This window comes from Halichoeres trimaculatus, unplaced genomic scaffold (assembly GCF_033239565.1).
Source record: "Halichoeres trimaculatus isolate MK-OKI-2021-1 unplaced genomic scaffold, fHalTri1.1 fHalTri1_scaffold_20, whole genome shotgun sequence".
NCBI classification, from domain to species: Eukaryota; Metazoa; Chordata; class Actinopteri; order Labriformes; family Labridae; genus Halichoeres; species Halichoeres trimaculatus.
Genome location: NW_027437198.1, coordinates 28138869 through 28162374, shown reverse-complemented (window position 1 = coordinate 28162374; position 23506 = coordinate 28138869). Strand labels below are relative to the sequence as shown.

The 23506-nt window shown below is 41.0% G+C and overlaps 2 protein-coding genes across 2 annotated transcripts; both read right to left on the bottom strand.

Annotated features, from left to right (window-relative positions):
• Positions 1-3924: 3924 nt before the first annotated feature.
• Positions 3925-6011, bottom strand: litafd (LITAF domain containing). Its single transcript, XM_074696396.1, has 5 exons — positions 5938-6011; positions 5842-5885; positions 5636-5749; positions 4150-4363; positions 3925-4042 (listed from the first exon to the last, which is right to left on the bottom strand). Exons 1-5 carry the CDS (start codon positions 6009-6011, stop codon positions 3925-3927), a joined length of 564 nt encoding a protein of 187 aa, XP_074552497.1.
• Positions 6012-18405: 12394 nt separating this feature from the next.
• Positions 18406-23401, bottom strand: slc2a6 (solute carrier family 2 member 6). Its single transcript, XM_074697077.1, has 8 exons — positions 23124-23401; positions 21626-21897; positions 21441-21537; positions 21172-21271; positions 20886-21079; positions 20577-20752; positions 20222-20496; positions 18406-19842 (listed from the first exon to the last, which is right to left on the bottom strand). Exons 1-8 carry the CDS (start codon positions 23163-23165, stop codon positions 19514-19516), a joined length of 1485 nt encoding a protein of 494 aa, XP_074553178.1. The 5' UTR covers positions 23166-23401; the 3' UTR covers positions 18406-19513.
• Positions 23402-23506: the final 105 nt, after the last annotated feature.

The window sequence follows — 23506 nt, the reverse complement described above, 5'->3', positions numbered from 1 at the left end:
AATAAAATTTTCTATAAAACCAAAATCACTGCTGCTCGTCCGTGTTAGACGTGTCTGAGTTGTTGTTCCTGGTTCTTGTTTTCGTGGTGGTGACGTGGTTTAAAGGTGGAGGAGCAGCCACCTGAACTCTGTCTAAACACCAGATAATCTGCCTCCTCAGACTTCCTCATCCCACGTTAATATGAAAAACACGTTTCTCTCTACAGCAGGTGCCACATACCGAAGACATGACTGTCTCTTTGCTGGGGAGGGAAACTTTCTGGAGGCGCTTTTTGTGGTTTTTCAGAGCCAAGATAAACAAAGCTGAGTGCCTCCTGTTGGAAACATTAGAAACGAGCAGTTTCTCTCTGAGCAAACTGGAAACCTGCTGCTGTTAGATCAGTGTGTGACGGCACCAATGATCCTAAACTAATCAAAGGATTTTGGCCTTTTGGAAGTTTGAGGCAATAAAAACATTTTTAAGGTCTTTTTTTTTTTTTTTTTTTTTGAAAAAATCAGATTTTTTTTTCCTCAAAATATTAAAAAAGTTAGAATACAGAGGTTTTTTTCCTCAAAGTTCTGAGATAAAAAGTTGTAGTCATTTCCACTTTATAGAAAATACAAAGAAACACAAAAACAACTCAACTCAAACTTTATTTATAGAGCTCATTTAAAACTACCAAAGTGCTGTACAAACACAAACAACACATATGGCTTAAAATATCTATAACATAAGCAAAAGTTTGTATTCACTAAAATGCATTAAAACACATAAAAAAAAAAACTTAATAAAAACTAAGATGTGCACTGAACTTTGATTAATCGTAAAAGCCAGGGAGAAGAGGTGAAAAACAAGCTTCAATCAGCTCAGAGTGTTAGACTGTATAACATGAGGAAGCACTCTTGATGATGTCACCCATCTGTTTATGATGCAGAGTTCTGAAGCCTTTCGTAGGCAGCGGCCATATTGGAAATGCTGACTCAAGAGGCTTGCTTTGAGTAGGGCTGAACAATAAATCGATATTGAACCAACATTGCAATGTAGTTCAATGCAATTTTCAAATTTCAAAGGCTGCAATAAAAAAAAATTGAAGTGCATTTACTTTGATAATAATAATAATACATTTTATTTCAAGGCCCCTTTTCGAGACACCCAAGGACGCCGTGCAAGCTTAAACAAGAAAATGGACAAAAGTTTAAAAAGAAATATGATTTAAAAGAACAGATGGATGGGGGACAGTCAGGTTGAGTAGGCCAGGTGGAATAGGTGGGTTTTAAGGCGGGATTTGAAAATAGTCAAAGAGTCAACATCTCGGATGTCCGGTGGGAGGTAGTTCCAGAGACTTTAGTTTGTGTTTTGTTGCTGATGATCGATCAGTCAGATTTTCATACAATAAATATTTATATTTATGTTCACACAGTGTTTCGTTTTCATTTCATAAAAAGTGTACTCCAACTATTTCAGCAGTTGAGCCAGAGATTTGGTCTTATTCACATTTCTGCTCTTTGTTTTGTGTGAGATTCATATTTATTATGTTGAAATGCTGACTCAGCATTTCAACATATTGTTCTCCTGTGACTTAATTCTTCTTTTTCTTTTTATTCTTCAGTACGTTTTTCTGTTCGCCACTCCTTCTTCAAATTTTGTCTGATTTTCACCATTCAAATTTTAAACTATTCAGTTTCTTTTGGAGATGTGTGCTATGACTTTTCTCATCTTTAACCTTTAAAGTTTTTGATTTCTTCAGCTTTTTCTGAAAAAAAATTCTCCACCTAAAATGCATCCACTCCTTGTCTTCATTTTCTTTACTGCTTCTTAACTTTTCTTTTACTACTTTCGCACTTTTTCTCTCCTGCACTCTTCTTCACTTCCTCTTCACCAACTTCTTTACTTCCCTTCTTCATTTCTTCTTTGCTTCTACTTCACCTTTTCTTCTTGACTCCTTCTTCACCTCTTCTTCCCTGTTTCACTGCTACTTTACTCTGTTTTCCCTCTTTGTTTCCTTTCTCTTCCCTCTTTCTACACTCCAAGTTATCAGTTCATACATTGTTCAACTATCTAGCTATTTTATTTCACATTTTCAGCTTTTTTCACTACTATTTCAACTTCTCCAGCTTCAGCATTTCAACAAATTTGCTGCAAGGAAATGAAACGTCTCTAGTTTTTTGTATTATCATCCTTACCAGGCCTGTTGTTCTGCAGAGCTTTGCTCCTTTCTCTGATTTTATTCGAGGAAATGAATGATAATATTATTACACATTTACAAGGCTTGAAGTGAAATCAATCAGTCATTATTGTACTGTTCATACTTTAATTCATCTGGCCTCCAGGAAAGAGTCCATATATGTTGACAGTTTCTTTTGTTGTGTTGGTCTAGAACGGTTTATTGCTTGTGCTCAGTAAATAATGTAGGAGATACACATTCCTCACAAAAATCACACGCTAAATTGCAATCGCAATAGATTATTTTCCCAAATCGTTTAGCCCTAGCTTTTAGCCTCCTCACTGACAGCTACAGGATGTTACACCTGTCAATCAAGTAAGCTGTGCCTCTGATTGGACAAACTTATGATCTTAATATCTTTTTACCGCCTCGCTAATTAGCTGCTATCTTAATAAAAAAAAATAAGTAAATAAATCATTCAGTATCTTGAAAAAATAAATTGTTTTTTTTTTTAAATAATGAGAAAAATAAGATCTCAGGAAAGCAACTGAAATTAAAATGCAGTGTATTGAATCATGACCTTTAAGGGCATCCATAGGCCCACCTGCCAACATGATGATGTTGTTTTTTCTCAGTAGCACTAATTCTCCTCTGGAAACGTATTCCCCTTGTTAAATTGAAGTTGAATTAATTCTTCCATCCTAAAGGAGAAAAACAATCAAACCATCTTTCTCGTGATACCCGTCCCTGACCTTTGACCCCTGTAGCAGTGTTATGTAGCAGACAAAAACACGAGGCATCACACTCTTCCTTGTTTTATCCATATACTGTACTTTTATTAGAGAAATAATGATATAAAATAGATAAAATTCGCACAAAACAGACGTCCAAATAATCTCAGTTTCATCCGCTGTCGGAGAACGTGGAGAGGAGTCCCTCACAACACGTCTCCTGCTTTCTTGAAATCTCAAACAAAAAGCATTCAGACAAAATCTATTTCTCAGTGGAGCTTTGTTCAGCGTAAAGATGATCTTTACAAGGGTTTCAGATATTCAGTGTCTCGATCTGAGGCTGGACAAACATGTAACACAGTGTCGTCTGGATCTAATCCTGCATTGATCTTTGCTTGGATTAAACCTGACACGTTTAGTCTGGAGGTAAAGTTTCAAATGAGCAAAAAGATAAATACATCCGGCTGGTGTTATAAAAGCTTTGAACTACGCGCTCGCTCAGATCACCCGTCGTCCCATCACGTTAGAATAAAAAGATGTAAACGTATAAATACAACACAGAGAAGTGGCTCTGCTTTAAATCTAATCTCTTAATTTCATTCAATAATCTGCTCTGACTGTGAGCTCCTGTTTTAAATATGCTAAAGGGAAAGTGGTCGGTTTCTCTTTCTAATCTTCATCCCAGGAAATAAAGAGGAGTTTATGTTTAAAGTGTATGTACAGGCCTTCATGCTAATAACATCACGTTTGCAGAGTCGTCAAAGAAGAGAAACAGAGGAGGTTTATTTCTGTATCTGCCGGGACAAAAATGAAACAGCTAGCTTCCAAAAAGTGCAAAAAGTTGATTTAACTCGTCAGAGCTCAGAGAGTCAAACTCTGACGACAAAATCACTCCCGGTCGTTTGCTAATAATATGTTGGATTTGGAGTTGGCTAATGTCGTCGCACACCTGTAGAGATAAACATGAGCATCCCAGACACACACACACGCAGAGGCAGCGGGATGTTATTTCATATTTCTACAGGCGTCTGTTTCCGTCCAGGCCTTCCTCATTTACAGCACTTCCTCTTCTCCACGTGCAGCACTCGGTTACAGCGTGGGCACGTGTGGTAACAGTCCTTGAACCTCTTCATGAAGAAAGGAATCAGGCAGCAGCACAGGACCAACCTGCGACACACACACACACACAAACACGCAGTTTGGTAAACAAAGCCCAGAGCATCTTAACAAAGTGAACATTTGTTTTGGAACGTGTCCGTGGCGCTCGCACTCACCCGCAGCAGATGAAGAGCAGACACATGAGCCAGGCGTATGTTCCCGCTTTGTAGGTCACGTTGGTCATGACCTGCTGCTGGCAGGAAGTGCAGGTTGTCATCCCCGGAGAATCGCCCAGCGCCGAGTCGTAGCTCACATACCTCTGTTTGCCATCACCAGAGTCCAGACCTGAGCCGATACCGCCGCCGATGCCACCGCCACTACCGGTAAACACTGAAGAGGACAGAGGATTAACACTGAACTTCAAAACAGCCAGGCTTAACTCAATATATAAGCTCATATGTTGTAATATAATATAATATACTTTAATATAAATTGATATAATATAATATAATATAATACAATATTATATTATATAATTTAATACAATATGATATTATTTATTACAATACAATAAAATACAATTTTAATAAAATAGTATATAATATAATATAATATAATTTGATATGATATAATATGAAATAATATAGAATATAATTCAATACAATACAATGTAATTTAATTTAATATAAAATGATAAAATACAATAAAGTAAAATTATTAAATTTAATATAATTTAATAAAATATAATTAAATATATTATAATATATTATAATATAATATAATATAATATGATAAATATTAACCTGAGATTTGCGTCGCTCATCCCCTCCTTCATTCTCCTTCAGTAAAGTGATGATTAACATTTATACTCTTTTATTAGTTTTTTATGTTTTTTTTAGTGCTATTATCACTTTTGTTAGTACTGTACTTTTTTATACTTATGTAATTTTTATTATTATTATTATTATTTTATTTTTGTTATAATTGTTTGATATAGTTATTTTAGTAGTAGTAATATTATTATTATATATTTTGATCATTAGCCATCATTATTGTTTTTAATTTTTTTTATTGTTTTTTTATTATTATTAATTTTTTTAATTAACAATAAATTAAATAAGAAAAACAACGTGGCTCTGTAACAGTCACCCTCAGTCTCATAATAATAGTATAAAAATATAATAAAATAATCTCATTTTATAATATAATATAATATAATATTAGTGTAGTAAAATATAATGTAATATAATATATACTAAAACAATATAACATAATGTAAAACAATACAATATAATATAGTATCATAAATATTTACCTGAGATTTACTTCTCTCATCCCCTCTCTTAATAGAACAATAATGACCATTTGTTCGTTCATTTTTTTTAATACTATTATTAGATCTGTTAGTACTTTTTTATTTATACTGATGTTAAAATTATCATCATGATTATTTTATTTTATTATGATTTTTGTTGATATTAATTGTTATAGTGGTAGTAGTAGAAGTATTATTATCATATATTTTTATCATTAGCCATCCTTATTGTTATATCTATTACTTCTGTTATTGCTATTGTTATTAATATCAGAAAAAAAAAAGAAAAGAAAGACAACGAGGCTCTGTGACGGCCATCCTCAGTCTCACATCAGGTGTGAACTTACCTGGCGTAGCATTGGAGGAGCTGATGCCTCCGCCTCCGCCTGTGCCAGATCCGTGGTAGTTGAACGGGGTGTGGACCTGATAAACCGTCACATCCCCACCTGCACTTTGCCCCTCTACTCGGAGGAAACAGAAGAGGAGATGGCGTTAGGGAGCTCGCCGTGCAGCCGTGGCGGTGGTATCGTGAGCTCCATGAGTTTGTTCTTACCTGGGATGATGTAGGGCGGGAGTTGCTTCTCTGAACTCATTGTTCTGCAGAGAGAGAAGAAAGAAAAGGATGATCAGGAGAACTGCAACATTTCACATCCTCCTGCTGTACCACTTTCTGCCACCAGAGGCGCTAGGCTTCAGACTGCTGAACACGACTGTCCTCTCCATCATGACTCAAAATCAGGAACCAGCTGCTGTAAACTGTTTTTACTGCATCAGGAGGATGTTTCTCCTCCATGAGCCTGGAGGGAGCGCCCGGCTAGGACTCGGTCTGAGCTGTGATGATTGACACGTTTCAGGTGTGGTTGCTAAACAATGAAAGGTTGAATGCATTGTTCCTTTTGTTCAAGCTGAAAATGTAGCAAGCTATCTGAAGAGGCTGCAGGGGTTTATTTATAGATAACACTAAGCAAAAACTACATTTCTTTTTCCAAATTTAGAGGATATAAAATATGACGCAGCTTCAGGAGACTCAACAACAACCAGAGCAAAAACTTTCCTTTCCTCAAAGATTTGTGTCCCTAGATGCTCCAAGCCTTAACTGATAATTAATATAGTTAATACTTTTATGACCTATAATTATACTGCTGCTGCTTTGAAAGAAAAAAAAAAACATTGAGAGTCTGAGACGACGCTTCAGGGAAAAGTGAGTCATGCCGATAAGACACCAAATAAAATGCGTGAGTTTAGTTAGCCCTGTCTTTGATTCGACAAAACTTTTAAGTTAATATCTTCAAAAACATTTCTATTAAACCAAGAAATAATCTTTAAAACCAAATTAGTTTGAAGAACCAGGCTGTAAATGAAAATCAGCTTTTTTGAATTGGTGTGTATGAGGCTTCAGGTGTTTCTGGAGCCGACCTCTGGTGGACACTTGAGGAACTGCAGTTTGACAAGTGTGAGTCATAATGTTACTGTTTTATCCACATGACAAAAAGAAGGTTGTTGTAACACGGCTCTAACATGTTATCTGACCTTTTTCCCTAAATTATTAAAAAACCAAGAAGAAAAATGATTAAATATAAACGTGTCAGCCATTATGGTGCCGCCATTTTTGTAAATATAATCAGATATATCACTGCGTGGGACAAAGTGGCATCTGTTTGGTTAATTTAAGTTATAATTATACCTCATTAAAATTTAGCGTTCCCATCTGGTGGTCGATCTGACCCACAGACACTTTTAGCTGAAGGTACAGTTAGCTGACTTCTTTTCTCTTCACATATAAATCTGTTTTTAAGTCTCTGAAAAAAGTGATTCGACCAGTTTCACACGTCGATCCCATTCAGGAAAAACCTGCCTCAACATGGCCCTGACTCTTAGTCATCATCTCACGTCCTCTCCCTGATCTCATGAAGCGTTTTCCATGTAAACAAACACGACAACACACACACAAACTCAAAACTAGCTTGTCTCTCACACACACATACATGTTTTTGATTATTTTGGGGACCATGAATTAAAACCGTCATTTCGGGGACGTCAGTCTGCAAACACTGGATTAAAGTCTTTTCCTGGATTTTAAACTGTAAACACATGATAAACACACACTAATAAATCTACTATCTGCTCTGTCCTGATGGAAATATACCAGAAACTGAACAGACCCCTTAAGCTAAGTGTCCTCAACCTGCAGCCGGTCCCTGAAAGTGTGTAAAATCAGAACACTGCACACACATTCATGACATTTACTGACTGTAGCTGTGAAAACAGAATCAGAGAGGATGACAGACTGCTTTGTCATTTTGTCATTTTGTCATCATCTAACCTCCTCCACACACACACACACACACACACACCTGCATACGCCCATGTGTGTGTGCAGGAATGCCACTGAGCTGCATGCTTCCCTCTGAAACCTAACCTAGCTTACACTAACTAATCTAAAATCTCTGCAGTGAGATAATCGACAGAAAACCTCAGGTTAGGGGGAGAATAAGTTATATTTAGAGACGAGTGTCAAAGTTTCCCATCACGTCAGTCGACCAGTGTTTCCAGTGAGAGCTCAGACTCTGACTCTGGGAACAATCCTCTCAGTGGATCTGTTTCTCAAACTGAAGAAACTCAGTTGGCGTGGCCGGCAGAGCGGTGTGAAAAAGATACCAAGCTAATTGAGCTCTGTAACGATGACTGTGGGTGTTCCCGTCATTAAACGCGACACTCGGCTGCCGGTGGAGGCAGCGGCAGGGCGCGCCTTCTGAAACACTCGCCTGTCACATTTCAGAGATGCTTCAAAACCGCACACAGGGGGGAAAGTCAGAAGCTGTCAGTGAAACAATGCAGCGACTGTGAGGCCTGACCTCAGATCAGACGGCGCCCCCTGGAGGAGGTTTGGGTGGGACTGATGGAGACCCTCTGGAAAGGAAACAAGCCTAAATGGTTTTCACATCCTCTGAGGTTAGCAGAGCCAGTCGTCCACAGTTTGGTGAAACTTTTGAAGCTCTAAACAAGGTGAAACTGATCTGAGTGACGGGCGTGGCTGAACCAGACTCTCCCTCTGTCTCTGCGGGACAGGAATGTCCTCCGTCTGCCTGCGTGATGGTTTGAGCCATGTGATGATAGAGGAGGGGTTATTAAGAAGTGGAAAAGTTCATGAGGTTCAGCTCATCAAAAATCTGCCTGAAACAAAAACATTACGTCACATCAAAACCTCAAGATGAACTCATAAATATTTGTATTTGATCAAGTTTTTTCTTCTAAATCAAACTATTAAAGAATCGACTCTGAGCTAACGTTGACGCGCCTCGCTGAGTTTTTAATTAGCATCTGTCAGCATTATGACTGTTTAATGTCCATCATTATTAAAAGCATGCAAAGTATCATTAAAGCCATTCAGTTTTATGACATTTAATCACAGGCCGGTGTCTGCTTCAAGTTTCGATCGGTGACGTTTGATATTTCCGGTTTGCAGATCTGCAGCTGATGATTTCAGGTTATATAAGTCACGCTGGGTCATTAATTCGGCTCCTGAAATGTGACGCTATATATTACTAATATTATAAATGTGTAAACTGTCCACTTTCAGAAGAATAAAACCAGGATCTGTTGTTTTATAACTTAACAAATGCTTCAAAAAATATCATGAATCAAAGATGGAAACGAGTTTGTGTCTCAACGCCGCGTCTGAAAAGAGCGAGTGATTAACCACAGATAACGTCTCTGAATCTGGTCCCAAGTAAAACCCAGACTCAGATCAGAGTCCCCTGAAGCTCCTCCAAACTTTCACACACTCACACACACTCACTCACACACACTCACACTCACACACACACACTCTCACACACACACACACACACACACACCTTCAGATTCAGGATGAGCTCGATGACACGTTCGCCTGAAATCCAGAAATACCTGACTACTCAACTTTACACTAAACAAGACCCGAACGACTTTCTCAGCTCTTTCTCCTGCCTGTGCTGCACCCACCTGTGTGTGTGTGTGTGTGTGTGTGTGTGTGTGTGTGTGTGTTACAGAACAGGGCCTCAAACACCAACACTTTGCAAAAGTGACCTGACATAAAAACACCTGAGCGAAGGAAACTGATGTAAACTCAGCTCCTGTCACAGGTGAATCAAAGCTGGACCTGATTTCTTCCCGTCAAACAGAATCACCTTTTCCCGCCTCAGCGTTAAGCACGTTACACCTGGCAGCAGGTGTTGATCTGTTTCCAGCTGCTGCTAAATTAAATCTCAGAGTCGTTAAAATGATCCTGAGCCCGTCAGGAGTGTGAGTCTTACCTTGGCGGCTGCTGCGGTCTCTATGCAGTGATGTGTGTAAGCTGCTGCTGATGTAGAGTCCAGATAACCGAGGTCCACCTGTCTCACCTGTACCTGTACCTGTTCTCCTCTGGCTCCGCCCACAGAGAGACGCAGCAGGAGTGAGTCACTGAGGCAGAGGTGGAGCTGCTCGTCTTTTACTTGTTCTTTGTTCCCGGCTGATTATTGAGGGAGTGTGTGTTCCAGCGTGTGTGTGTGTGTTCGTGTGTGTGTGTGTGTGTGTGTGTGTGTGTGTGTGTGTGTGTGTGTGTGTGTGTGTGTGTGTGTACATGTGAAAAACCAGTTCCACTCCTGCTGCTTTGTGTTTCTCAAAGAGACAGTTAAACCCAGAAAGGAGCTGGAGGTGTTCAGAGGTTTGGTCCTGAAATGTGACGAGAGGCTGAGAAAATCTGAGAGACAGAAACAAAGAAATCAGAGACAGATTATAATCTGAGGAAAAACTGCTGTGATGAAACTTTAATGCTCTCCTCTCAGATTAACAACAGGAAGTTTGATCCAAATGTTTAGATAATCAACCTTCAGCCCACGAAGAGGAAAATAAAGTTCAACTTTAGGAACTAAAACATGAAACACGTTAATGAAAGGCGTCTCCTTAAACTGAGTCCTTAAAGATGACGGGTAATCTGAGGCCGAGGTTTGGAGATGGAGAGCAGAAACACGTCAGGAGAAAACTGTCAGTAAAGTTCAATTTGTCTCTGAAAAACTCTGAAGTTTTTCTGGAGGATTCAGGGATGAATTGTGAAACTTGAGAGTGTGACAGGGATTCCTCAACCAGAGCTAATCTGACCAGATTAAATTAATAAACACCTGCTTTATATAATAAATAATAAATAAACACCTGAATAAATCCATGAATATATAAAATAATAGCACTAATGGGTAAATAATGAAATGCATAAATAATTAAATACTAGAGTTAATGATTAAATAAATTAGTCAATTTATGAAAGGTAACTAAATAAATTCATTTGTAAATATATATAGATTGTTAAATATTTCAAAAAGGAAGGAATAAATAAAAATATAAATTAGTACATAAATAAGAAAGTAAATAAATAAATACATATTTATATAAACAAGTAAATAAATAAGCAAGTGATTAAATAAATAAATAAATATATAATTTAAATATATCATCAAATATATAAATAAAAAATATTATGTAAATAAGTAAGTAAATAAATGAATAAAAATATATATAAATAAATAAGTAAAAAGTAAGAAGATGAATAAATAAATATATAAATACATATATAAAAATAATTAAGTAAATAAGTAAGTTGTTAAATGAAAAAAATATATATATAAATAAATGAGTTAAAAGTAAGTAGTGAAAAAATGAATATATATATATAAATAAATGAATTAAAAGTAAGTAAATAAATACATAAATATATAAATTATTCTAAAAACAATGAAGTAAATAAGTAAGTTCTTAATGAATAAAAATATATATAAATAAATACGTAGAAAGTATGTAGATAAATTAATACATATTTATATAAATAAGTTAATAAATAAGCAATTAAATAAATATATCAGTAATTTCGACAAAACTAAGTTAATTAGCAAGTTAATAAATGAAAAAAATGTAAATAAATAAGTAAAAAGTAAGTAGATAAATTAACAAATAAATATATAAATAAGTTAATAAATAAGCAAGTTAATAAACTAATTAATACATATCTACATAATTTAATTAGCAGGTAATAAAATGAAATAATACATGACTGAAAAAATGGATTGGGAATGAAAATGGTAACAAATAAATAAATAAAGAGATAAAATTAAAGAATAGATGAAGTATAAAACAGGGTTTAAAGTAAGAACAATCAGTTTATTTTGATTGTTAAAGTGAACTAGTCATCTCTCATTTCAAAGAAGTCTGAAGTGTTTCATAAAGTTTGGATTGGATCATTACATCACCGTGGTTTTATTACCACAGACAGGAAGGGAAGAAGAAAGGGACGGACCACAATAAAATGACCACAATCATAGAGAAAAAAATATGTATGTTTGCTGAAATATTACATAAGATCCAGACGAGTGAAGGGCTGAGGATGAAAGGACTCGCTCACAGAGAGTCGACAGGTCAGAGGGTCAGAGCCAGGAGCCGGATCCGTCTGCGCCCTGAGAGCAGGTCTCACACTGAGCGTGCTCCAGACCAGGAGGGAAATACTCTCTGATAGGAGCCGGTCAGAGGTGTTGGGGCTGCATTTTATGGATTTTTGAGTTAATCTCAACCAGATCTGAGAGAGAAAGGAGCAGATGGAGCAGAGTTAACGCAGGAAGCAGCTCAGGTCAGCTGTGATTGGACGATGATGTTTGATGGTCATCAGGAGCAAAGCAGGTCACGGCAGATTTCAGGTCATGGAGGAATGAGCAGAATGCTGATTGGTTGATTAGGAACTGAAATCTGTTCGCAGGAAACCAGAGATAGGATTCCTGAGGCTTTGAGGAGTCGTTAGTCGAAGGGTTAGAGTCAGAGCTGGATCAGGCCGAGGGGCTGATGTGTCGGTGAGGGAAAGTGAAGATGTGTCAGAGGGATGAGAGTAAGACCAGCAGCCTGCGCCTGGGGGGGCCTGGGGATCTGAGGATCTGAGGATCTGAGGATCTGAGGATCTGAGGGGTGTTGAGGTTAAGTAAACGGTCTTTGAGGAGGAATCTGTGCCTGTTGAACAGGATCCGACAGGTGTCAGATAATTTCAGGCGGCTTAGCAACCACAAGTATGCACCTTGTTAGACACTTAACCATCACAGGAAGTCATCACGGGTCAGGTGACCCTTTGACACCACACCGCAAAAAAACCCTAAAAATCTAACAAGTGTTTTTGTCTCATTTTAAGTCTGGATTGCTTGGATAAAGTTTTAAAAAATCTAACTCTAAAACTAGAACAATGTCTTAATACAAGAAACTTTTCTCTCTTTCCATTGGCTGATTTTTTTTTTACTTCTTACAGCAACTCAGAGCTCATTTTATCTCTCACATTGAGTCTAAAAAGACATTTTCTACTGAAAATAAAACAAAAACACTCGATGGGATTTCAGTTTTTGGAGCAGCTTTAGAGGGAGCTGTAGGAAAGTTTATTTTTTTAGGAAGTTTCTCTTCGACGCCCGTTCTTCTGTAAACTAATGAAAGTGTGTCTGTGTGTCTGCAGTTAATAACGTGTCATTTTTTGTCTCTTTGAACCTGAACAGCTGATCAGAGCGCTGCAGGCAGAGGAGCATGTCTGTTACGTCTGTAAATCACTGAAAATACTCTGAGTCGACTACTTCCAGAAATGTTTTCTACCATCTCTGTCGTGTAAACCCTTAATAATACTTTTTAAATTAATAACATGGACATTCGAGCAGTCTCCTCACACTTCCTGTACGATTATTATCACTGTTATTAAAGGTGATCTGTGCAGTTTTTCAGGAAGCTTGGATCAAACCGTACCACTCATTTCCCGCTGACGCCTGGTCTAAAGGATCAAAACCTCAGGCAGACTTGGCTCTGAAAAACACTGAACTATCCCTTTAATGTGTTTTCTTTAAGTTTTTCTCGTTGACGATGAATCTGGTCAGACTCAGAGATCTGCGGTTGATTCAGCAGAAACCAGATCACCTCCTCATCCTGCAAACTGAGTCTCTGACAGATGGAGGAGTCAGTCAGCTGGGATCAGGCCAGTTCACCCACATTTTTAGGCTGCATGTCACTGGATCAGAGGACTGGGGGGGTGGGGTCCTGCCTCAGCACCTGACAGGTCCTCTAAGGTATGCAGGGAATGAACTCTGAGCTCCTTCATGGATCTGAGCGACCCGTCAGAGAGTCTGAGTAAAGACGACGTCCTCAGCTCAGCAGGTTGGAGAACATGAACGTGTGAGCTCACAGGAAGTGAAAGGATGAAAGTGTAAACAGGAAACAGATCCTCTGATCCAGACTCTGTCCTCAGAGTCCTCCAAACCCCAGATCCAGAGATGGATCCTCAGCAGCAGAGACGGGCGTGACGGATCGGGCGTCGCCTCTGCTCATGATGTCAACTGGGCGAGGTGTGTGTGTGTGTGTGTGTGTGTGAGTGTGTGAGTGTGTGTGTGTGTGTGTGTGTGTTTGAAGGGCCTGATGGACAGCATTCCAGACAATAGACCAATCCCTGCAGAGTGTGACATTCCTCTGAGAGCTGAGGTGTGTGTTTCTTGTTTTGTTGAAGTGGTTTCAGGCCGAGGTCGTTCCTCACGCAGACGCTGACACAGATCTAAAGCTGCTGATATATGAACAGGAAGTCTCCCATGCTACTGAAACAGGAGCTGATCAGAAACATCAATTTATTCAGTTTCGCTTCTTTAATCACAGATATTTGAGGAAACGTCGACGTCAGTCTGATCGAGCTGGACAGAAAGGGTTAAATCAGGCAGAAACTTGTCTGTGAAGGAAAAACTCTTTGATGATTATCAGAGTTTTATTTTCAGCCTGGAGCAGATGTTTACAGGCTGCTCTGTGATTGGTCAGAGCTCATGATGTGACGCCACAGGAGGTCTGATGGGTTATCGTCACGATGCAGAGTCCAGTGGTCCTAAACCAAGCTGTTTGAGCAGAGTCTGAACTAATAATCTGTAAATCAGAGATAGAGCTGGTGTTTTCTTTTAGTGTGACCTGAAAATCACCATAAACTGTTCTGTTAATGTAGAAATATTTTCTTACTGTTCAATAACTAATATTTTTACTGTCATTTATTATATTTACAAACTGTGCTGCTGCTGTAGTTCTGTAGATTTCTCCTTGTTGGATGAATTAAAGGTTGAATCTTGTCGAATCAGCTGAAAATATAAAAACATTTGAAACTGCTCTTTTACCGACAAAGATTTTATCAAACATTTGATGCCTTCAGAGACCGTATAAACGACAAAGTAAGTCAGTTTTCACATCACGAGCAGGCAGCAGTCTCCATCAGCTGGTGCTGAAGTGTTAAAGGCTGCAGTTCCTCGAGTGTCCACTTGAGGCTGTCTGCAGAAACACCAGACACCACATACACACCAATTCAAAAACAATGATCTTTACAGCAAAGAAAAACATGTTTACAGCCTGGTTCAGGAATGAGTTTTTGGTCTTTGTAACTCAAGTTTCATCCAAACACAATATTTACAATATTTACAATATTTACAATATTTACAATATTTACAATATTTACGATCTGAAGTCAGCCGGAGAGGAAGATGTGCCCTCCTCCAGACAGATAAGCTGTGTTTAATCTGCGCCTCACATCAAATTTAGAGACTTAGAGAAAAACAGAAACCTGCTGAAGGAAGAAGAAAGGTTCAGAGGAGGAGGAGCGATAGAAATGTAAAAATAGCTCCTGACTCAGACGGTATAAAGGAACAGAGAGTTCAGGTAAAAACCTGAGAAACATCAGGATGATCCACCTGAACCTTCAGCCTCTGCATCACTCTCTGTCTCTGTCATAGTCTGTATACAGAGTAGACAGCGTGACTCCTCCATTTATCAGTGTACGGTTTTGAAGCTAAAATTCCTCCGTCTCAGGCGCAGACATTGTAGCATTTTGCAGCCAGAGTCTGTGCAGTAGAGACTGTGAGGGATTCTGGGAGAATCTGAGTGGAGCTGGGTGACAAAAATAATTATTATTTTCTTTGGAGGGTCTAATCACTTCCTGACTCCACCTCCAGACATATTTTACATCCCCGAAAATAAATAACGTCAGCTGTCAATCATCATTAAACGTGACGTAAAGCCTCAATTTTAACCTCTTATAACTTATGAAAACAAAACTTTTCAGAACAAAGAGGACTTGAATACAAGACAGCCACATGATATCCTCAAATCACCACAACAATCAGACGTGAGAAACATTTCTACCAGGTGGATTAATTTTTTAAAGTTTGACCACAGCCCATCTGGAATGACTGGGGAGATGGATTTTTTGACCTATACTGCAGCCAGCCACCAGGGGGAGCAGTTTTTGTAGAGACCTCGCTTCAAGCTGAGCAAGATGACGTCCATTTTTGTCAGTCTATGGTACAGACAGAAGGCAGTGTTTGGAGTTGGCGCCACTTCCTGTTTGACTTTGAGTTCATCCTCACAGGAAGTTTATTAAAGACTCGAGGTCTGGTCTCTGTTGGTTCTCTGATAAGCTAGCTAGCTACGCTGTGGGCTAGCCGGCCAGTTTCACAGAGTGTTTTTTTTTTTTTTTTTAACAGTTTGTGATTGGTCGAGGCGTTTTATAATGATGTGTTCATCATCAGGTGGTTTTAGATGGTTTTATTTGTGGCTCTCACTCTGTGGATTAGCTTTAAAGCCTCTCATCTGCTAAAAATGCACTTATCTAACTTTGGCTTTTGGCAGAGGACACACACTTTTATTAGATCTATTTATGTCTGTCTTTATTATTGTTTTTATATTTTGTTTTTTTTCTGTCTTTTTTCCTGTTAAAGCACATTGTGAGGCCACTGGCTGTTTTAAACATGGACATAAACGAAGCTAACATCGACTGTTAGACGATGAGCCTTGCTTCAATCTGATTGGCTGATACGGGCTGGTTTTTCACCAGGGGGGCGAAGCTAAACCTTTTTTCTGTCTGAATTTATGGAAACCAGACTTTTCTATAAGACGTTTCATTAACAGTGGTTTGATGGAGCACCTCAGCTGAACCAGCTCAAACAGAAACACCTGAAGCTGTGAGCAGACTGTGACTATCAGCCTCAGGGATCAGCTCAGAGATGATTTCAGGAATGTTTCCTGTTCAACCAGACGATTAATTGTTTCCTGGCGAGCTCCACCAGCTGCTAAAGCTGCTGAGTGATTATAATTAAAGGGTTTGATTTTTATTTTTGACTAACTTTAAAGATCTGGATGTGCTTTCTGAATTATGTGGGAATGTGTTGAATCAGTGAGGAGACATTTCTCTCCTTTCTGATTTAAAAATACTTTAAATTAAAATCATATCACAGAAAAAGGAGCTTTTTGAAAAGTTGACCCTTCCTCCGCTGACACACTGTCACAGCTTTGTCTCTAATAAACACATCACTTTAAGGAGGCGTGGCTAAAGTCATGAGTCACACAAACACTCACACACCCAAACCCTCCCTCCTTTGATAAACTCGTCGTGTTAATCCAGCGTTTATCAGATGACACAGATTTACATTCCTCTGTGAACGAGATAATTATGGTTGTTTTAAGGTCAGTTCATCCTGAATCTGTGAGAAAACACAGAGGGTGAAATAACAGCTGCCTTTTCATCTTCTTTATTTTTTATTAAATCAGAGACGGTAGCAGCGCCGTGTTATCGATGAAGCCATTTCTGATTCACTGTAAACAAACGTTTCTTTACAGTCAGAGCGCTGAGCTCCGGGTCGCTCTGATCTCCTCCTCCTCTCGGTGTGAGTCAGACGCTAACGTTGGACACAGAGTGCTCGCTGTGGCATGTGACCCGGCCTGCTGAGCAGCATCACTTCCTGTCCTGTTTTCTACGCCCAGAGAAGACGGTCGATCCCTTATCTTCACCGACTGATGCTGATGATTTGTTCTCCGGCCAAAACTGGTTTACAGCGTTTACACCGGCGTCATCAGCTGACTGAATAAGATCAGTCCTTCAGGAGTAACTGGGTCAGTCTGAAGCATGTGACAAAATATTCACTTCATTTTAAAATTTGATTAAAATCAACTGAAAGTCAGAAACATCTGCAGAGTTCACTCACTTTTAATCAACAGCAGCTGCTTTAACATAAAACACACAATAAAATAAAAACACAAACATGGATACAGATTTTAGTGCTGATTATTAAATTAAATTAAACACTTGCTTCTCTTTTCTTAAACCTTTGGGACTTTTGTCGCTGTTTAACTCACACAGTCTGAGCTCAATGATAAGGTCGTGACCCTGAAGAAATGAAATGAAAAACCGTCCTCTGACCAATCACAGTGAGAAACAGAGGATTATGTAATTAGACCAATCTCATTTTATTCATTCAATCTTTGAAAAAGCTTCTTCACACGTCTGTTTTCAGGACAGGCGTCATATAACGCAGAACTAACTTCATATTCATATTAGCCACCACTTCCTGTTTAAAGGTCCCATTTTCTGCAAAAATCCCTTTATTAAGTCTTTTAGTGAAATGTGTGGGTCTTTGTCTTTCCTCCCAGTCCACAAAATGTGATATTTAATGACCAAACCTGTTCTTAGTAGAGCTTGTTAATGTAAAATCCTGACCTAAAACCAGCTGTTTGGATTTGGGGGATTTGCCGACGTCAGCGATTCCTTTTTTTGACCAATCAGGAGCAAGTCTGACCTGATTGGTCCACCAGAGCAGATACTCCAGGGCCCCCTACGAGAATGCTGAAGTTGAAGAGCCATCACTGCTCTGTTTTTGGCTGTAAACAGCCACATAGCTCCATGCTCAAGCTTCCCATCTCAGAAGAAGACAGACTAAGTGTCTAGAGTTCATTTATCAGGAAATGTTCCAGCTACACTCAGTAAAACTGAGCATGTGTGTGCTAGTCACTTCACGGCCGACTGCTTTTCTAACTTTGGACAGTCCAACAGAGGGCTAGCCAATAGACTGGTCCTGAATCCAGGCGCATTACCAACCATCCTCCAACAAACCTGGGACCCTGGAAATGTGAGTATTTTAAATGCTGTGTGCTGTGGAGCAGATGGAAGAGCTTTTCCTCAGTGTCCCCCCTGTCTCTGTGTTAGCTTCAGGATGCTAACTTTAGCTGCAGTTAGCCTGTTGTTTTAGCCTGTAATGTTACGGTAAAGGAGCTTCTCTGTTTTCTAAACATTGTGCACTCGGAGCTCGTGGCGCCGCTCTCAGTGACGTGGAAGAGCGGGGCGGTATCAGCGGTGGCTCATTTACATATGAAGGCCACGCCCACTAAATCAGAGCGTTCTGAACAGAGGGGCTATGAGAGCCTGGAAACAATGCTGCTGTGCTTGATTTATTGGCTTTTTGGACCAAAACATGTTACTACCATTTCATGAAGACATCAATGATCCAGATTAAACTGCAGGAAAGGAGCAGGAGATGGGAACTTTAACTCCTTCTGTCCTCTGATCAAATCGTCCCTAACTTTTTCAGAGTGTCCTGGCCAAGACAGCAGCAAGGAGCAGATTTTCAGGCGTAGATAAAAACAGTCATAGGATATAATATGAGAAGTTTACAAAATACACAATAATTTCCTCCAGAATCATCCAGAATGAAGAGGTAATCAAAGCAAACTGATCATGAGTCATTGGCAGAGAAGTTCATACCAGGCACATAACTTCCCCAAACTCTGGGGTGGATGATATAAAGCAAGCGTGTTATATAACCCTGTTAGACTGACAGTCTGTTACAGTCATTACTCAACAAAGACCGATTAAGTAACAGATGAAATTACTCTGATTGATCGCTCACTTTGGAAACACTGAGGCACAAAAGAAGCATTTAAAATATTTATTTATGATTCATGATTATTACTGAGGCCTGGTTTATTCCTCTGTCGATGCCCAGCCCCCAGCCGACCAATCACGAGGCTCGCAGTCCACACCGACTCATGTTTCATCTGTTACTGCAAATATATTAACTAAACAGGTTCAGTTTCATATAAAATCATTAAAAACAGATTTTTTTCCTCATTTTGTTGTTAAAGACCCCAAAGATGACAAAAGCAGGAGGGTGATGATGTCAGCAACATGTGACCAGAGGCGGTCAGATCATCATCAGGTCAGACTGGGTTTTGTTTTGGCCTGGGGGGTCGTGGTTTTAGGATTCTGGGTACCCCAGCGTGATTCAAAGCAGGAGGAGAAACCAGGTTTAGACGGACCGTGTGTGTGTCCGTCTGTAGTCGTGTTCATGTCACACTCCATCACACACCATCCGTCCACAGACTGTCACAGATGCATCATGGGAAACAGGTCTTTATCCCGTCTGCGTGGTGGATCTGCTCCTGCTGACCGGGTACCACTCCCCTGTCCTGAAGTAGTTCTCGATGTCCTCCAGCGAGCGGCCTCGGGTCTCTGGGATACACACGGCGTTGAAGAGCAGACAGACCACACACACCACCATGAACCACAGGTAGGGCACGAACAGGGTGTACCTGTCCACCAGGTGTGTGAAGGCCTGGGTGAGCGCGAAGGCCGTCAGCCAGCTGACAGTGACACACAGCCCTGAGGCCACGCCCCTCGCAGCCAGCGGCAGCACCTCTGACATCAGCAGCCATGTGATCGGGCCCCATCCCATGGCGTAACCTAGGAGACAAGCAGGTGATGTCACAGGTATGATGGGCTGGGTCACGCCCTCTGGGAGTTTCCTCATTAAGTCAGGCGTGACCGATCCGTGCAGCTAAACGACCTTAAGAGCCCAATCAGCGCGTTTCATAAGCGTGGTTATGACACGTCGCTGAGGACTGAGGATGAGGCTCTGACAAAGACCCGGGTCTCAGCAGGTCTGGACTCGCAGAGACTGAACAACAGGGCGTTCAGACTCAGGACTCAGAGTCTGCTCTGTGACTCTTCCTGAGGCGTGAACCCTGATTGGCTGACGTTTGTGCCACAGTGTCAACAGGAAGGGGGAGGAGCTTCACTCCTTACCCATAATCCATTTCATGACGTGTGTTTCTGCACTTACCAAATATGAACACCATGATGCTGATGAGAGGCAGGAGGCCCGCTGCAGTCACTCCAGCTGCATCATGGGAGCTGTAGTCCAGGGTGTGAGTCAGGTTGGGGGCGGGGCTTGGAGGGCAGCCCGTGTTGTGGGAGATGAGGGTCAGGGTCAGGGTGGACACGAACATCAGCATGCTGGACGTGTACAGCAGGGCTTTACGGCCCGCCTTGTCCATGAGACACGCCGCCACGGCCACAGAGAAGAGGCGGACCGCGCCCACCAGGGCGGCGTCGTACCTGAGGAAAGAAAAGAGGAGCGTAAGAGGGAGGAGCATGGATGGAAGGAGCGATGAAGACGAAGAGGAGAGGGGTCAAACTTTGGCTGCAGGGAGACTTTGTGCTTGGAAAAGATGAACTCCAGGAAGACCAGGACGGGCGTGATGCCCGCCATCTGCTGCAGGAAACGCATCACCACTGAGATCATGATTGGCTTGTAGAAGATGGGTGTGGCCAGGTCGGACCATGTGACCTTCCCCTGAGTGTCGATGCTGTGCTGCGTGGAGAGGAGACAGATGAACACACACGTTGGTTTGTATCATATTCTGAGTGTGTGTGTGTGTGTGTGTGTGTGTGTGTGTGTGTGTGTGTGTGTGTGTGTGTGTGTGTGTGTGTGTGTGTGTGTTTACCTTAATGACTCTGAGCTCAGTCTGCACGTTGTAGTGACCTCCTCTCAGCCAGCGGAGGGCCTCCTCAGCCTGCTGCTCCCTGCCCAGCGAGAGGAGCCTCCTCGGGGAGCACGGCATGAACGCCAGCAGCACGACCATCAGCAGCGCCGGCAGCTCCCCCGCCACCGCCAGCCAACGCCAAGGCACCACCAGACCTGAGCGCCACCAGGGGCCAGATAAGGGTTCAGGGTCTTCACAGGGTTTCATCATGTGTGGTTATAACGTGTTGGTGTTGGTTTGTACTCACTGAGAGCGTAGAGCGCCAGAGCCCCGAACACCGCCGTGATCTGAGGACAGGAGCCCAGAGCGCCTCGCACTGACTTATGGGAGATCTCGGAGATATAAACCTAAACACAGACAGAGAAAAGTTACTTTTATTTAGACATTATTCTATCATATCATGCGTAATGAGACACATTTTTTAAGACAAAAACATTTGATAAGATTTTAGTTTTTTGCCGTAAAATGATTTGAAATGAAATGAAATCTTTTAGTATAAAAAAAACTTTTTTTTACAGGGATGGACGCTGCAGTCATGCCTCCAGCGATGCCGGTGAGGAAACGTCCCACCAGGAGCATCCATAAGTCCATGGCCCCTCCCATCAGCATGTATCTGAACACACACATAGACGTCAGAGCCCAGATCTGGGTGGTCTGGAGCTAACGAAGCTCTAAGTTATGGTTAATGTCGTTTGACTGACCCGATAGTTGAAGGAATCGCCGACATCATGATGCTCAGCTTCCGTCCAATCAGGTCGTTGAGCAGCATGGCCCCGAGGCCTCCAGCAGCCGCCCCCAGGGAGTAGATGGAGCCGAACCAGGCGGCCTCCTCGGTGCCCATCCTGAGCCGGGGGTCTGCGTCAGGGCTCCTCAGCTTGGGTATGACCGGGGACGAGTAGACCAGAGAGTAACCGAAGTTAAAGTTCCCCAAGACGGCGGCGAAGACGGCCAGGAAGAGTTTGGAGTTACTGATCTGTGGAGGAGGGGGCAGCGCTCACACATCATTTTCTCCTTCCTCTGACATTAAACTCAGTTTTTCTCTGCCGTCACATTTACCACCAGTCTGAAGAGGCCTTTACAGTGGGAAAATAAGTATTGAACACATCAATTTGCTCTCATCACATTTATTTCCAAAGCTGCAATTCAAACAACATGAAAAGAAATCCCAACTTTCAGGTCCATAAATAATGATTATGGTGAATTAAGTACGATAACACAGGAAAAAAGTATTGAACACACCATGGAAAGGCTGTATACTTTGGACAGGAAATGCACCATACCACCTGAAATCTGTCAGTAATTATTACTTGAACTTCCAATTAGTGCAAACCAACATCAGCTGGGCTAGAGCAAATTGATGGTCCTATAAAAAAAGGTGTTTTTTTCACCAAGCAGTTAAATAGCACACACCTCATGATGGGTAAAGGCAAAGAGCTCTCTGAAGACATTCACAACCTGATTGTTGCTCAGCATCAGAATGGAACTGGTTACAGACTTATATCAAAGCACCTGAATATTCCAGTCAGCACCGTTGGGGCCATTATTCACAAGTGGAAGAAGCACCACCTTACCATCAACAGGCCACGCACAGGAGCTCCTTGAAGATTTCTGACCAGGGAGTCAGAAAGATAGTCAGAAGAGGACTCAACCAGCCAAGGACCACCCTGAAAGTGCTCCAGAAAGACTTGGAGGCAGCAGGTACAATTGTTACAGAGAAAACTCCACCGCCATGGCCTCTATGGACGCTCAGCCCGCAGGACTCCATTCCTCAAGAAAAGGCATGTTGAAGCTGGTTTAAAGTTTGCTAAACAGCATCTTGACAAGCCTGTAGAATACTGGGAGAATGTTGTCTGGTCAGATGAGACCAAAACTGAACTTTTGGGCTGTCATACTACAGACCATGTTTGGAGGAGAAATGGCTCTGCACATCAGCCAAAAAACACTACACCAACAGTGAAGTTTGGAGGTGAAGCATCATGGCATGGGGTTGTTTCTCATCTCATGGTGTTGGCAAACTTCATATAACTGACGGAGCAATGAATGGAGCCATGTTTCCCTCTTTCTGGTCTCTCTGGGGACATTACTACAAAAAGTCTACAGTCTGCATAAAAAGAAATATCCCAAGGACACCAGCTGAAACCAATGCATCTTACTTCTGTCTGATTTACGTGTTAGTGAAAAGAGACGTTTTTCTCCAACCTGTGAGGACGAGCCGGTCAGCAGCGGGGTTCGCTCACTCATGTCTGCAGCAGGAAACAGCTCAACAAAACAAAACAAAAGCTTCAGTCAGAAAGTTGTTGTTCTTCAGGAAAAGATGAAATATCCTCACGTTGAATATCTCTGCTGTCTTCTTTCAGGAAAGCTCGGCTGCTTCTGTTCAGGATGGAAAAGGAAAACATGCTCTCTGCTGTCTAAAACATGTTAGTTAAAGATAAAAACCCCAGGCTGATGTAGAGAGCCTGAGCTTCCCTTTCAGAGCGCAGAGCTTCCTGAAAAATGTGCATCAGTCACAATGAAACTGAAACTGAAATGTGTTTACGTTGCACTTTGAGGTGAAAGACTGGATGTAACCTCTGATTCTT

Coding starts and splice junctions, on each gene's coding strand:
- litafd (XM_074696396.1), bottom strand. CDS start 6,011: ATGGAGAGGACAGTCGTGTTCAGCAGTCTGAAGCCTAGCGCCTCTGGT. Junction 5,886..5,937: donor AAGTGGTACAGCAGGAGGAT/GTGAAATGTTGC, acceptor CTCTCTCTGCAG/AACAATGAGTTCAGAGAAGC. Junction 5,750..5,841: donor CCCGCCCTACATCATCCCAG/GTAAGAACAAAC, acceptor TCCTCCGAGTAG/AGGGGCAAAGTGCAGGTGGG.
- slc2a6 (XM_074697077.1), bottom strand. CDS start 23,165: ATGAGTGAGCGAACCCCGCTGCTGACCGGCTCGTCCTCACAG. Junction 21,898..23,123: donor TGACCGGCTCGTCCTCACAG/GTTGGAGAAAAA, acceptor CCTCCTCCACAG/ATCAGTAACTCCAAACTCTT. Junction 21,272..21,440: donor TGACTGCAGCGTCCATCCCT/GTAAAAAAAAGT, acceptor GTCTGTGTTTAG/GTTTATATCTCCGAGATCTC.